This window comes from Cyrtonyx montezumae, unplaced genomic scaffold (assembly GCF_038088225.1).
Source record: "Cyrtonyx montezumae isolate F1298 unplaced genomic scaffold, pur_monq_1.0 scaffold_4, whole genome shotgun sequence".
Lineage (NCBI taxonomy): Eukaryota > Metazoa > Chordata > Aves > Galliformes > Odontophoridae > Cyrtonyx > Cyrtonyx montezumae.
Window position 1 is genome coordinate 22,582,141 of NW_027072045.1, and position 16,415 is coordinate 22,598,555.

Sequence of the window (16,415 nt, forward strand, 5' to 3'; positions counted from 1 at the left end):
AATTGTGAATAATTTTATTTAGATAATCAAATAAAATAATGCTCCCCCCTCCAAATCTGCCTTCTTTTTAGAATTCCAATCTTCTCTCTTTTTTTTTTTTTTAAGTTATGCAAACGTAGAAGAATTTTGTGAGCAGATAAATGTGAATGGTGTTCTACAAAACAGATCATCTATTACTACAGCTTCATGATTATCTAGGTTACAGGTTACATTTGTAAAGGTACTACATTTACTTGTAGTCTTTACAATATTTTGTATTTTAAGGAAAATCATAGGAAACATGTTCTCAAAGGTTTCCATTTTTGTGGTAACCAATAAACGTAACATCCATGATGTGAATAATGTAGATGAAAAGAAAGACATTCTCAGCTGATTTTCACTTACGAAATTAACATGTCAGTAGAGGTTAAAAGGATAATAATGATTAACAACCATAAAGGGGAAATGTGGCAACAAATACACTCTAAGATTTTAAAACAATAAGCACAGATTTCTCTGTTATCCCAGTACAGTCCTAACTTGGGACTTTCTGTCCAAAGAACAATTGAGTAGATCAGTAAAGCTGCATTTAGTCTCCTGTATATAACATGAAGAGTCCTTTTTGTTTCAAGTCTTCCAACAGATCCCTTGTATAAAATTGAAAATATAAGAGACAGATCATAAGGTATAGGGAAAATTATCTCTTTTACTGTCACATTCATAGAAAAAAAAGTGCTAGAGAAGGTGTTTAGAGAAAGACATAACGTGGAAGAGGTTTGCATTTGAATATGACCATCGTTGAGAATTATGGTGCATAATATCAGCTGCTGCTTTTCTGCAGAAGGTTCTTAATGACTCGTCTCTATGTTGTAGATGAAATCCTTATGAGTAGAACCCACAGGAATTAGAAGTTGCTGTAATTTGTAGTATTTAGACACCTGCCTTTTAGGCCACAGCCATTTCAGTCTGGAAGAGTTAGAGATTGTTATTACCAAACCATTCCAAAGCTCCAAACCAGGTCAGTTGTGCAGTTACACATCACTGAATACCTTTGATTACTGGATGAAGAAACAGAGACTTTATGGCCAGTAGTGACACAACTGGCTCCCCTCTGACTTGTACCCGCTCCAGGCCTCACAGAGCCCTTGGGGGCCATAGGCTTAGCACTGCCAGTGTTGGCGCCCGCGGTGCATGACTGAGGAGGCTGCAAAGTACTGGAGGTCATACACTGTGGCACATATGTAGTAGCTGTAGCCCTGAGTAACAAAGATTACAAGGAAATTGTAAATGAGATATTTGTTATCATGTCACCGATTCCCTAATAAGTTTCCAAGGAAGGGAGAGAATTCCAGCTACAGAATAAGCTGGTGTTTTTAAAATAAAAAAGATTGTTTACTTTGTATGGTTTTCTGAGATACTGTCACTTTCTATCCACATCAAATAAGGCAGCATTCTAGAACACTAGACAACTGAACCTTTAAGACAGCAGTTATCCTTTCTGAGCAGTGAGCAAAGGCTCCAGCAGGAACATGGGCCGAAGTGTAACAAGGTAACTGAAAAGTCAAATCTAGGTTTAGTAATTAAGGCTTCATTTTTCTGCCTCTTCTTTTTCCTGTAAGAAGATTTATATCTGTAAATATCCAGCACTCTCTTCGTGTATTCCTATATTCTGTAGATTGTAGGAGATCATCATTGTACTGCATTAGAAATCACAGCAAACATTGATGGTTCATTACTGCTTAAGACTAGGAAAAGACGCAAGAATTTAAAAAGTATCTTGTGTTAAATCTGGAAACCATATTGCTAGGAATATCATAATCAGACACATAGAAAAGCTGCAATGATAATGGATGTGGATAAGAGCTATGGTTTGACAAACCACACAAGATTAAGGCAATGTGGTGTGATACTAACGGCAGTCATAAATCAGGAATAGTTACTAGTAAAATCCAAAAGAAGAGATTTCATTGGAGCAGTTGTATGGTTCTGTAGATGGTTTTACACAAATAACTACTCAAATGCCAAATGTGTTATTTAGTTTTTCAATTTACTTTATGTACATTCACTGTCCACAAATCAAGGGTTTCATTGCCTTTTTTTTTTTTTTTTTTGACATAATTCTTATTTTCCCTGTGGTTTCAAGTGCCAATTACTGCTGCTCATGTCATTAGTCAGGATAATGCTTGCACTTGGATTTTAATTCTATGCAACCTCTGTTGAACTGTGAGAAGTCTTAAAAACAAATATAAAAAGTAGTTGTTCATGGAGGGATGAATAAAACTGTAAAGCAATGAGGTAAAATTTATTTCATGGCACAAGCTAATGAGAGTCATTTCTTTGCTCCATTAAATAGTAGATTAGGTTCATTTAAGAAGTACCTGTGTTTCAGTACTTGTTCATAACTTTATAGATATATTTCTATACATAAATGCCAAGTGTGCTGAGATTTGGGACAAAATCACTCTTGAAATGAAAGAAATTACTTACTGAACCTCATATTCCATCAAGGATCAAACAGCATACACAAGAATCAGATACAGAAATGTCTATACAAAAATTCTGAGGAACTGAATTCCCTCCAGTACATCTGCTACCATCTCACAGACCTTTCTGAAATTTACACTAGAAACAAATGCCTGGTAAATCTGCTCAGTCAAAACCTACATCACTTATTGTCTTCTCAAATTCTGCATGTTTTTGAGGTAAGAGTAATGCGGGAAAACTGGAGGCCAGTTAAATAAGGATAAAGTAGAAAACACAGAGCAAAAATTACCTGTTTTCTGATGGCGTTGCAGCATTTTCTTTGTCTCTGTGAAAGGAGGGGATACCATATGAATAAGAGAAATGCAATTGTTACTTGTGGCAAAAAAAAAGAAAAAGAAAAAGAAACAACAAAAAACACAGGGCAAAGGAAGAGACATTTAGGAGAAATGTTTGGTTGCCAAAAGCATCCTAGAGTGGTCACTTATAAATATAGCTGTGAGAAACATCTTCAGCTCTTCAGATGAAACACCAAATTTGCAAGTTTCCCACGAGCATTTTCTTTCATTCAGTATTAAAGGAAGGAAAATTATCAATTTTACAAGTCTTATTTCTCATGCAAATCTGGCATTGTTGGTATGTGTACAATTTTGGGAATAATTTTTACTTAGATACTTCCCTTTTAAAAGAAAACTCCAATGGTATTCAAATGAAAGAACCTGATGCAATTCTAAGTGGTAAAAATATTCAGACTCGTGTGTCCTTGAAGATCCAATACTATTAAAATTGTAAGGAAATAAATGGTTAACAAAAACTCATATGGATTGTATATGCCTGGCATCACTTAAAAATTCTATGTTCTACCCAAATAAGTACTACGTTTCTCAGTTCTAAGTTTAATTAAAACAAGAAATGTCATCCATTCAGAGAAGCAAGGAATTAGTCAGCCTCAATTTCAGTGATAGTTAGGCTGTAATCCTGTAAACATTTACACTTTGAGAAATAACAGTGGTTTGAGTGCAAGCAACCGTATATTTTGGAAGAATTGTAAAGACTATAATCCTTGGTCTTTAGACTCCTATGTTTGACATCTAGTTGAGTTCAATAACTGAGGTAAGTTTTAAGATTTAGCAATATGGTGTTGATTATTACTTTTTTAGGACAACACTCCTAGACATACGGTTTGAATTTTGGGTGGTCCTATACGGAGCCAGGAATTGGACTTGATGGTCCTTGTGGGTTCTTTCTGACTTTGGATATTCTGTGATTAAAGTGAGAGGCTGATAATATTGTAGCCAAGAAACTGTGCTGGAATTTCAGCTCATTTAAAGTTCAAATGCGCCAAATTAGAATACTTCCCACAACTGAGATATAAAATTACAAAACACAAAGCAAATGCCCCCATTCACCCAAATGAATCTCCTTTCTGAAATGTCCTTCCAAATAAGAAATACAGATATTCATTTATCTCGCTTGGTTGTGCTTTGATCATTGTTTTACATTATGTTTTGAAGGCTGTAGTTAATATTTTTCATTAGAAGTATTTTCTGTATTTCTGTGTTTCTATGCGTACACACCCATACACATGTGTATCCGTTTCTTAGTTTAGCCCAAATAAATTTATAAACACTTGTCCATCAGCGAAGACTTAAGCACAGATGTTCTCTAACCCCCCAATTTTTAAAATCCTGAAAATAAACAAATTGAAGCCAGACTTTCAAACACAGAAGTAGATTTGAAATGAGCCTCATATGTGTCTGTCTGACTAAGAATGTTTCTATGGTCAGAATGGCAGAACCTGACCTGAAAGTAAATACCCCAATAAGATGAATTGTTCACCACTCTAAAGCAATGAGAAACCAAACACTGCCTTTGTGGTAACCAAACTGAGTTTTCACTGGAACGTCCTGTATAGTAAAGCCAGGCTGAAACAAAGTGGGGGAGGATAGATTAGAAGTTGGTAGAGTGCCTAGGATAGGAAAGCGTTAGTATACCAAGAATCATAATCATGCAAGTCTGTTAAAAGAAAAACAAAACAAGAAAGTACAGTTGCAGCCTAAACAGAATAAAGCATTATTTATTCTCAGTGTTACAAAATATTCATGAAAAATTGTAGTTAAAACCAAAAGGCAGGCAGTTGGGGCTTGGGCAAGAGCAGTATTAGGCCTCTGGTATAACTATTAATCTGGTCCATGTGTTTCTGCTTTGCTAGCTCTGGTTATACTGGGAAATGCAGAACATCACTTGAGTTTGAGATAAGGATTTTAGAAAAGGTTTCTCCCTGAGTTTATAACATAATACTGATTAACATGATTCTATGGCAAGGGGAGTTGTGGAGGTTACAGAGATAGATAAGTGTAATTAAATGTAATTCCACAGAGTGAAGCAACGAAAACAGCAGAGTAAAGGGAAAGATGTACTACCACACATTGCTGCTTTCAAGAAATATTTGTCTTCTCAGTCAACAGGAATAATTCCCGCTTGACTGACAGTGAGAAAGGCTTGAGATCAGATGTGTCTTACTGCTGATACTTACATTCTGAAGAACAAACTATTGAATTTCTCACCTACGTTACAATCAAGTTGTTTTTTTTTTTCAAACTAAATATGGAACTGATTTTGCTTTTGAGTCAAATACATCACTGAGACAAGCTTGGTAAAGTCAATACTCTCACAGCATGTACAAAATCGGCTCAGAATATTATGGGCAGTTTGTATCCAATAGTAGCATATACTAGTTTTGAGTGAACTGAGTGAGATATAATATTAATGGTTTTTCTGCACTCTCTTTAGTCCCTGGCTAAATAGCTTTTGTTAAAAGGACGTCAGTCAGTGACTATTTGAAAAAACACTGCAATTCCCACAAGGTTTTGTAAAATATTGGACATATCTCTCAAACAAGACTTATGCATGGAAAACACTGTCTGTCCCAATTACATAGTATGTTATACAGTGGAAAATATTAAATGTTTCCTTCTCATAAAAACACGCTATGCAATATGGGCATAAAGACTGAGTTAATTGAATGATTGAGTCATTCTCTCTCCCACACTAACAAAAGGCTGAGAAAGAAAATGTAGAATCAACCTATAATGTAGACCTGATGTAATCAGGAAAATTTGTCGTCCTAAGAGACCACACAGTCCTTCAGCTTGCTTCAGTGTTTCAATGCTGATGCAATAAATGAACGTTATAATTCATTCCTTCTCAGTATTCTCCTGCAGCATTTTTTTTTCCTATATTTTACACATGAGGAACTAAATCTTAATAGAATTGCTCATGGCCAAATAGAAGGTCCATGGCAGGACAGAGAATTAAAATGAATTGGTGTTTGAGTCCCAATTAAATATTTTAAATATCAACTCATTCTCTTTTGTAAGAGATTATGGAGTGATTTTTTCTAAATGTTAGTATCTAGACTATCACAATTTTCTTGTGCAGATCATCCAATAGCTTTCTATCAAACAAGACACCTGAAAGGTATCTATTGGCCTCTTTTTAAAAGAGGAGATATTTATTAAGAACTACAGATTATTAGGGTCTCTATCTCTTAAAATCACTCTCTTTTTCTAGTGTTATATGGTGAATTTACAGGACTTCTCCAAACTAGACTCTTAATTGTTTTCATCCTAACATGTACTTACATTTACATAAGCATATTCTCCTAAGAATAAAATTTCCTTTTACAAAGTTGAAGTCAGAAGAAATTTTTTCACTGATTTCTTTTAGGATGCCTGGGAAGAAAATTATATGAAAGCTATTTAATAATTGCCCTCCAAATATCTTTTTCTTGACAGCATGAAATTCTGTCACTGTTGGACACTCCTTATGGAAGACACAGAGTAAGTGCTGATCCAGTTCTGATCCAATGAGGCAGTTTTCAGCTTTGTGTTTGGAGCTGAAAGTTTGTCCATAAACGATTAAGAATATGAAACCATTGAGATTGTTTATCTTTTTTTAGCCCCCAAGCTATATTTCTGTAACAAACTATTTTCTTAACAGAGACACCACAGGACACACACAAAAAAAATCATAGGCAGTTATCTGGAAAGGATAGATGATGACTATCATGCTGGTTTAGTTAAAACTTGAGCTTGGGATAGAAGAACAGCTAGTCTCTCTTTTTCAGCCACCTTAGTTAAGAATGTGAGCAGCCCACGCCAAAACAGTCGCAGTTTATCCTGCTAGCATGTCTGGTTTTCTAAGCAGGACAATACATTTCTCCCAGAAGGTTTTCTGGTTTGCACAGACAGTGCCAGAGAATAGGAAAAGCATTGTCATATGTTCAGTTGTTCATTGTTCATTCAAAAACAAACAGGTACTTATTCTCAACAAGTAGTATGGAACTCAGTCAAAGCAGCTCACTAAATCAAAGCAAATGCCTCCCATGGATTTCAGTGGCATCTACTAGTCTGCTATTACAGTAAGCATTCAAATAATAATGAAGCAGCATCTGTGCTTATAGAAGTTGAGATAACTTTTCCAAGATTTGTGTAGGGACATTTGACACGTAAGTATGTTCTCCAATTTATCTTACTGGTAAATGTACCATTTTAGTAAGAACAAAGACTGCAAAACCCTGAGTACACAGAACAACTTGAGCTTGGATGTATTCCAGCTCAAAAAATACTGCAGATAACTTTCCTCTATCTTGGCCTTACTTCTGCAATCAGATCTATGTGAACAGTTCCCTCTAGTGTTTTAGAGCCCCACTGGTAAAACACAAATATCTGCCAGCAGTCACCTGAACACAGGAACCGTTCAGATCGTGTTTGGGACCACTGGAGACAAGGATAGTGCACAAGTTTAGGTCTTGTATACAGGGAGATGATTTTCCTTTCAGTGAAGCGTTTTTTCTTATTGTACCTTCACATTGCTCCAGAGATGCTGAGAGAACTCATAGATCTCACTGTCAGCTGGTAGTTCTTCAAGCCAGTTTTTAATTTGCACACATTGACGATAAGAAAATTCATCCTTTCTCTACATGGTATAATCATAAATTTGAAGCTGCATCTCAAATTCACTACTGTGTCTTTTCTGTTTGATTCCTGAAACAAATAACTAAGTGGCATGAGATAGAGCAATTGTCAGGGTTTTTTTCAGAACACGGATTACATTTTCTTTCACAGATTCCCTTAAGGGTTTTCTTAATTTCCCTTTCTCTCATTTGTAATTGTATAACATTCTGGGTCAACAACAATTGATTACATGGAAATGAACTATTAGGAAATTATTAGTATTTAGTGTAATTCTGTTAACATTAATGCAATTCAGAAACAGAGTAAAAGGAAGCAGTGCCAGTGCTATGCCATCAGCCAGATCTCCAACTCGTCTTATACAGGCTCTGTGAATCAGTCAGATGATCCACAGACCACAATTATGTGCTTCCAGGTTAGAAAGCTGCTACATGCAAGAACCACTTCTTCCTTGTTAGACTGAAGGCAATGGAAGAAGACAGTAAGAGAAAGCTGCACCATGCACTGGTATTTTGGTTAGCCATCAGCATCAGTGGCAGAAGTGTGGGGGCATAAATAGATATGGGATGGATACAGTTCCACAGAAGGAAGGAAAGCAATGTGAATTTCTGCCAATGAAGAAGTAAGAGGTGGCCAGGAACATGCAAAAGTCTGAGATGGTAAATAAGATATTAAAATACAGTTCGCTACTCCCAAAATGTGAACACAAAAGTGAATCTTGAGCTTTGACAGTCTCTGTTAACTTATGCATTACTTGCTTTATAACAGTTTCACAGTATTTGTTAATTTCATCTCCTTCAGTTTTAAGTGAGTGCATTCAATTTTATATGATAGACGTTATGGCTCCCACCTTTGATTGGTGGGAGAATAGAATTGGTTCTATAGAGAACTGGCTTCAAAACAAGGAATCTATGATCTCTAAATTCACTTATCCCACTGAACTTCAAGGAGTGTTTGGGGGAAGAAGGAGATACTTAATTTTCCCTCTGGGTTGACTCAGAATTCCGTAGAAACAATTGAATTTATTCAGTATTCCAATGTTTTGATATATTTTTTTTTCTGGTCACTCTTTAGACACTTAAAGGTAAGCAGAGATAAGAATAAATAGATGTACTTATTTATTGTAGTAATGTTCTTGAAATGAAAAGGCTAGATACCAAACTGAGCTTCATTTTGTGTGCTGTTATATATAATAATAAGCTATACCCTTCAGAAAGATCTTTGGCAATCTGCTTAGTGTACACACAGCAAGTTTTTGGCAACTGGGAAAGATAGCCACTGGAAATTCTGGCATAAGAAGGAAGCGGATAAGAGTACCTTAGATGTTGTCTTGGTGGTATCAGATAGATAGCCTTGATAAGGAGAATAAGGTCATAGTGCTTGAAAGCAAACGTTAGTCAATTCATTTTCATGTATGTTGCAGAAGGCTGCTCATAAAGGGCTGATTAATGAAAGCCATGAATTGGTTTTACCAACGTCTACCACTGCCACGTACCTTACCAAAATTCTAGCTTTTTACATTTGCAAATTAGAATTTGTGCAACTGTTCCAGTATTTTCTAACTGTGTTACAGTCCCAGTCACTAAAGCTCATGGTAGACACTGCTAATGAAGCCATGGAATCAGTCGGCTTACTTCCCTGTGGGAACCTGAAAGTACAAGTGAAAGACTGCTCACCCCTTCCTGTTTACAAAGGCTTCAGACAATTCTGTGATGCATGAGAGTTAGACTTACGGAAAGTGACGAAGCACTCCCTAGAATTCCTGTTCCTTACTACTGAAGGTACTCCACACAGTTGTGCATAATGAGAAGAGCAATGAAGAGAAAGTGACCTTAACATTTATTACATAGCAAAAAAATTCCTCTCCTATCCATTCAGGCAGGTGTGAAAAGAAGGAGGCAAAAGAAGGAGCCACAGAACTTTCCTTCTCTTGCAATTTTCTCATGCACAAAAGGAAGAGAGGTCAAGTTCTCATGCCTGCTTTCCTAAAGGCACACTCTTGCCATGTCCCATCAGCATGCCCTGCATGCAGTCAGTACTCCTGCTGCAAACTAAGCACTGTAAGAGGTGAGGAAGAGACCATTTGTGAAGAAGACAAAGCAGCAATATTCAGGAAGAAGGTTAGTGTGTAACAAACGGTCTTATACCACAGCAGAAAATGAGCATTTCCCTGTGTCATAACCAGACAAGCAGATTTACCTGGAAGGCCTTTTGGTTTTGACTTCCTAGTGGCATCAGCTTTGCTGTTTCTTCATTAAATGCTTATAAAACTAGGTTTTACTGGCAATACTGGGAAGGACAGGGGGCTAATATCTCTGTCTGCATACCACATGTTACTAACTTTTTTTTGGCATGGAGATTATTCAGAAGACACTTGTCACCATCTCAGTGTCCTCCACTCAGCCAAAGAGTCATGGTTCAAAATGTATTCAACGTGGGACAAATATAGCTGCCTATCACCAAAGCCATTTTGAAGGACTACATGACTCATTGAGTCTTCAGTCAGGCACCTAGTTTAAGCTCTACTTTCATTAACTGAGACAAGTTCTCCTAGGGAAAACGTCAGACTTCTACAAATGGCCAAGAGAGAGCGGAAGACAGACTTGGCTGATCAGAAGCAACGTACAGTGAGATAAGGCTGGACATATTAAAAACAGGATGTAACCAGGAACAACTTGACCTTTAGCCAAAACAAAGCTAGCGGCCTCTCATAGCCGCTTACGAATTCTCATCAGGACTGAGCCTGTCGTAGTCTCCAGCAATGACATGTAATAGAATGAATGACAAATGCAGCCCAGTTTCCCCACCTTACAGAAAAAGCCTACCGCCTCCTCAGGGAGGAAAAACACAGCCTGTTAATAGTTACACAAGGAAATATTTGCAACATGAATTGCTGGGGCTTGGAGATCACCAGGACAGCATAAGAACAGATTCTTGAGGTGTAAGAGTTAAGGAATTACTAGTTTAAATATAAACAAGAAACTAAATAGAAATATTATCATTGTTGTAAAGAGATTGGACCAGTGGAAATATGCTATAGTGAACTATCTTACATCAGGGATTAATGACAGCAATTCTTATTTTAAAAGTTAGGAAAAAAATTACCAACTATTGAAGATTTTTTCCTATCACTTTTTCGTATGGTTACATAAAGAACTGAAATTTTGCAAGCCTGTAGAGTACTGGGATTTTATTTTCTGTCACCCAGGGAAAGGGTTTATAACTCTATCTCCTTATGATTATGTGGCTTATATGCCCTGTTTATTGTTAAATCCACAGAAGCAGACGTAAGGGGAAGATGTCTGTAAATTACATTTGCATTAATTTCATAACTAACCCAACTGTGCTGTTCTGATTATTTAGAAGTATCTTTTAAAATGACATTAAATATAAACATTCAGATACAGTACAGACATTTTCATTACAGTACATGCACTAGAACTATTTGAAATAAATAGTATCCGTATTATGTTCATAAAACATCTAAGGATACACAACTCCTATTTACGTTAAAATAATATCACGTATTTATTCAGAAAATCATTTAATTGGGTTGAATACTAGAATGAAGATTTTCTACTTAAGTACATAATCTGTTTAAGGAAAAACGTTAATTGCACAGCATAAATTCTCCTACAATTTTCCATGCTTAAATAAGATTTACCCATTCTGAATTGATGTCTGATATTAGCAACACATAGGAGAAGTGAAAACACTACTTTTATTTTGTGCTGGTATCAGTTCCTGCTGATGGTCCACAGGTACCAGTGAGATGTGACTGCATTTTGCATCCCGTACAGAAAACACAAATGAGTAACGTGCACTAAATTATGTTTACTAAATTGCTGCAGTACTTAGATTTTAAAAGGTGAATTACATTTTAAGATGGACTACTGCCCATATACTCTCAAATAAAATAGTTAAACATTGTTGATTTTTTTCAAGCATCTGAGGTTTTTTTTTTTTAATTCTTTGAACACTCATGTTTGGTTGATTGCTGCAAAATCCTTCAAGAACAGTAGCTTTTCCTGCCCACAAAGTGAGAGTTTAAACATGTTTTGTTCTCACTGATATAAATTGTGGATGTTCAAAAGCTGCAAAAACTGTGAGAGTTTCAATTACACATGTTAATCTCTTTGATCAGAATTACTGCTACCAGGTAAGAGAACCTGATCTGCAGCTTAAAGAAGTTAATTAAAAAAATAGTTTGTTAATTGGGCTGTAGACAGACCTGCAACATAATTAACCTTTTGTTGCTTTATCACCAGAAACATAAGTTACAATCAGCACTAAGGTGTATTAATGCATTTTGTTAAGGGGTAACATCAACTGTTTCTATACAAACCATAAATGTAGTTGAACTGAAATGCATTTTTTGTATCATTTACTGATCAGAGCTTAAACTAGAAATAGATGTTGTACTTTTCTTGGTGTACTAAACAAAAAACAGAAGCATGTGTGGGCCTTTTGGATAGATGCACCTTAGTTTGACAAGCCGTTTAGAACTAAAGCACTGTTGTACTGTTCAGAGAGAAAGATCTCGTCTCACCAGCAATGTCTTAAGGGCCTTAATACATTAATATGCTATAGAACAAATATAATTCAAATGGAAATCTGTAATGTTATTAGCAACATCTTGTCATCTAGCATGTATTAATTATGCTATGTTTTCTTTCAAAAGTAAGAAAGCTCATTTATTTTGCTGTTTTTTTTTCCAATTGTTTTGTCAGGTTGATTCTAATTCAGGTAGTTTAAAGGTCAGTAAGAACTAGAGGTAATAGGGAAAAGCTTTTTGACCGAATTTTCTACTGTGGAAAGAGAAGTCCATCTTTTATCAATAATCAGTTGAAGCAGTTATTGTCTTAAAAAGGAATGAAGTACTGCGTAAAACAAGCACATCATTATTTTAGTTTTAAATCCTTTTATTTGAGATAAAGCATGCTGCTATATACAGAAAAAAAAATGTGGGTCAAAGCAAGAGCAGTACAGAATGGGCAACGTGTTCCTTCAAACTTGAAAGATGCTTTTAAAAACTTCAGTGCACCAACAGTACCATATAGTCATCTTACTCCTAAACACCTCTAGCAAAAAGGCATTTCCTCACAGGTCCTGAACAACCACATTCTATCTGTCTTCCATCTAATCACAAATATAGGTTTCAAACACTACAGCAAATGGTTTTAGCAAATAAATTTTACTAGCAGAATATACTGAAGAAAAATTGACGCAGCTGAGGTCTTATTTCAAACAGCATCGTTTGACTACGTCAACTAAGCAGGTTGTACATTTTGCAAACTCTAGGCCAGGCTCAGCCAGCTTTCCTTTTCATCCTATCTTCTCATATTTAATTATGTTTACAACAATAAAAGTCAATAAAACCTAAGTCTTCCTCCTAAAGAAATATTGTGAATAACTTTCCTTTCATTTCCCCCTGTGAGTAGAGTCAAAAAAGTACAACAGTGATGTTTTCCTTCTATCCGTATATTGAAGTTGCATTTGATATTGTTAAGGACAAAAGCTAATCTACTTCGTACCAAAGAATGTGAACAAGGCTGTATGATTATTTTTACTTCTGGTGACAGTGAGTGGATTCCAGGCTCACAACAGAAATCTACCAAAGACAGGCACTCAAAAAAATGAAAACAACCTAGCAATCATCTTTCCTGTATGTGTGTTACACTCTTATGCTCTAACTCAGGATAGCAGTTATTTCTTTACTGTAATTCTTTCTCAAATATATGCCCACTAAATGTAGGCCTTTAACTTTTAACATTAAGGATTTGCGCCGACAGGCCGTGATGCCAATTGCGCAATTTGGCAAAGCGTGGGCTGTTACGTTCCGTTTCAAACCTTTCCCTGTGGCATGAAGAAAGAGAGAGAGAGAAAGACAGAGACAGAGAGAGACAAAGAGAAGAAAAAAAAGGAGGGAGAAAGAAAGGGATTAGGGAACATGGCTACCACTCCCCTGCCTTATTATAATTAGGGCAATGGCAATTTATTTGGATTTGTTTCCCCAACTTTCAAATCATTGCAAAGCTGGATGATCCTTTTTAGACTGTAAATGAAAAATTTTTGCATTTGTTCATTTCTGAAGAGTAATTTGATTTAACTTCACATTCTATGACTTAGTACTACAGGTCTGCTTTTGCTAGAAATGTAGTGCAATCCCATTGTTTTCCTGCCAGCAGATTCTCTTGGCTCACCCCTCCCCAGCCCAAGCAGTCACTTAAAGTTAATTCAGTACAGGAGCAAAGTTACTGCAAATATTTTCCATTCTATAATTAATATATAGGCCAGCATATTTATATCTGTCTCTCGTGTTGTCCTGTAAGGCCATCAGACACAGCATTTGGCAGTAGTGTCTATCGTTTTCTTAACAGAAGTGAGTGTAAGTGTTTCTGATCATCTGTGTTACAGAGCAGAATAATACCTCGGGACTTTCAAAAGCACAGTCCTGGGAACAATTGACCTCCTCCCGTGAACAGTTTGGGCTGCAGACTGGTGCTCTCGAGAAAATTGTAAGCAATGTTCAGCACCTCTCAGAGCTTAATTTTTTCTACATGTTCTGTAGCTTAAATTAAGATTTTGTAAACAAAAAGCAGAAGGAGGATGTGGGATGAGAGCATAGTCAAGGAGGACTATGTGTTGCAAATTTATTTGATCAATTGCAAACGAGTTATTTTACCCTTATTATTTAAGCTCAAAGTATAAGACAACTGTGTTAATTGCAGCAGAACTTGAGAGTGAAACAAGTGGAAAAGAAAGGAACAGACCAGACTGGTTTCACTCCTCGGGCTGAGTATAGCACAAGGCATTGAACAGTGTAAATATCAACAAATTCACTGATATTTCTAAATTTTCTTTATTTATGACTTCCTAAACTGCCTATTAGTTACTTAAAAATAGAAAAGTATTTCTTGCTGAAATACAGAAAGTTCATGGTGGCATTCATTCCACTTACACTGGAGTGCAATAGGTACAGTGGGTCTTAAAATGAATCCCTTCACTGCTTTAAAAATATATCCCTCCCTTCAAGGAAAGGGCATTAAGGAACATCCACACAACATGAAACAGATATCGTCTTTCTGGAAAGCATTTTGTAACAGTCACCACAACAGCAAATTAATGTTTCCACAGCAAGTTATAATCATATGTGTGCCTTCAAAATAGCAGTAACACGAGAACAAGAAAGTCATGCTCTGCATTCAGTGATATTAACAGAAAATAGTATTCCACCACCTGGAGACTCCTGGGTCTTACAGATACCACTCAGAGTGTATTTTAAGGATTAGAAGCAACAATCCAGAAGTGACTATTTTTATGCTTGTTATATTTTTGTTTTTAAGTGTTTGAAGGAAATTTTACTGCCATCTCATGCAGTCCTTGCTGACTACACTGAAGAACTGAGACAAAGGAAAGCACCAGAGGGGGACTGCTCACAATGTACTCTAGGACCAAAATCATCCACTCTGTCATTTTACATTTTGAAACAATTCTTCTTTCACAGAAGGCCAAAACAAGATTAATGCAGCTTGGCAAACTTCACACTTCACAGTTCTATGAGAGCCCAGGAAGCCTTCCAGCTGATCCCCTGACTGTGGGCATGGGGCAAAACCTGGTTGTACAGGCTGTGCAGTGTCCAGAAAAGACACTAATGAGAAGTCTGTACTCCATTATTGTGACGGTAGAGTGAAGTATTAACTCTGTGCATCTGACTGCTTCTTCCATCCTTTACAAAACCAAAAGATGAAACAGAGAGGGGTCCAATCAACCCAAGAAAACATATGATGGACACACGCACAGCCAGTGCTGGTGCTACCATATCTGCAGTGGAGTGCATATAATGCTGAAAGTAGGCACCAGGGCGCCAAGAAGAGGCAAGTGTCAGTTTGCTACGGAGGCCCCATTTCACTTCTTGCACCAGAGCTCATTATGTAAGCTACACACACTGTACTACTACTAACTACCCACTGCTACCTTCCCTTCTGCTTCTACAACCTAGTGAATGTTCTTAAGCTTCTTTTGGTAATCCAGATGTGCTTAAATATACTCAGAATAATTACTGCCCTTGTGGAAAATAAAATAAATAACATCAATACCTTAAAACTGCAGAAAATGTGCAATGCACATTTATATTACACCAATAAATGTATTTTACACTACGCATGTTGATGCACTAACACTTGCAACCTACCTAAAACCACGTTAAATTTCCACTATCTTGTATTTTACAAAGCTACAGACCACATCCAGGAAGATTACTTCTTTAATAAAATACATTATTGTCAGATGTGTATATGGGGGACTGTTAGGTTTGCTGCAACGTTTCAAATCCCCCCATAGTAAGGATTTGTGTATATGCTATTACATCAAAATATGTAATGTACAGTACCATTTCTAAGAATTAAGTTTGCACATTTGATGAAAGAAATAAATCCACGGGGGATGTAATGTCAAGCCTGATACTCAGGCACCCAGCCATGAACTTTGGTGAACTGCAATGGAAGACCTACGGTAGACATGAACCGAAAGACTACATACTGTATTTTCACAGGGAAGATGACAGATGTCTTTCTTACTGACTCAACTTCTTAGCTTGCACTGAGATCAAAAGTGTTCGTGGAAGAAACACGTGGGGTGAAAAGAAGATGATGACAAAAAAGAGCCAGTGGATTGAGCATCAAACATATCACAAACCCAGCTAATGTCTTAGTGTAACTAACGTGAAATAGGAATTCAAAGTATGCAAATAGAAACTCAGGCTTACATGCAGGATGCACCAATTCAACTTCTATTGTTAAGCTGTATACAAGAATTTCTAGTAAATTGGATCCCTGGCAGTATAGGACAACATAAGATGATAATTACAAACCTTTTAATCATATCATATCTCTGACCATACCCAATTTATCAGCATTATTGTTAGGTCATATGAGGAGACAAATACATTTCACCTCAGCAAAAGCAGTCCTGTGCTTC

General features: G+C 36.5%; 1 protein-coding gene and 1 long non-coding RNA gene across 7 annotated transcripts in view; one reads left to right on the forward strand and one right to left on the reverse strand.

Annotated features, from left to right (window-relative positions):
- Positions 1-15,626, forward strand: part of LOC136055158 (uncharacterized) — a 53,649-nt gene extending 38,023 nt beyond the window's left edge. The window contains exon 5 of the long non-coding RNA XR_010622808.1: positions 14,783-15,626. This is a non-coding gene — a long non-coding RNA (uncharacterized LOC136055158). The remainder of the gene's footprint in view (positions 1-14,782) is intronic.
- The window catches only part of LDB3 (LIM domain binding 3), a 108,146-nt gene that overhangs the window by 25,164 nt on the left and 66,567 nt on the right, over positions 1-16,415 (reverse strand). For 4 of the 6 annotated variants that reach the window (XM_065746788.1, XM_065746790.1, XM_065746792.1 and 1 more), the window contains one exon: positions 2,753-2,788. In XM_065746788.1, coding sequence (XP_065602860.1) covers positions 2,753-2,788 — 36 coding nt within the window. Of the gene's footprint in view, positions 1-1,028; positions 1,236-2,752; positions 2,789-12,337; positions 13,293-16,415 lie in introns of those variants that run through there. The other 2 variants (XM_065746789.1, XM_065746793.1) reach the window with 2 other exon arrangements.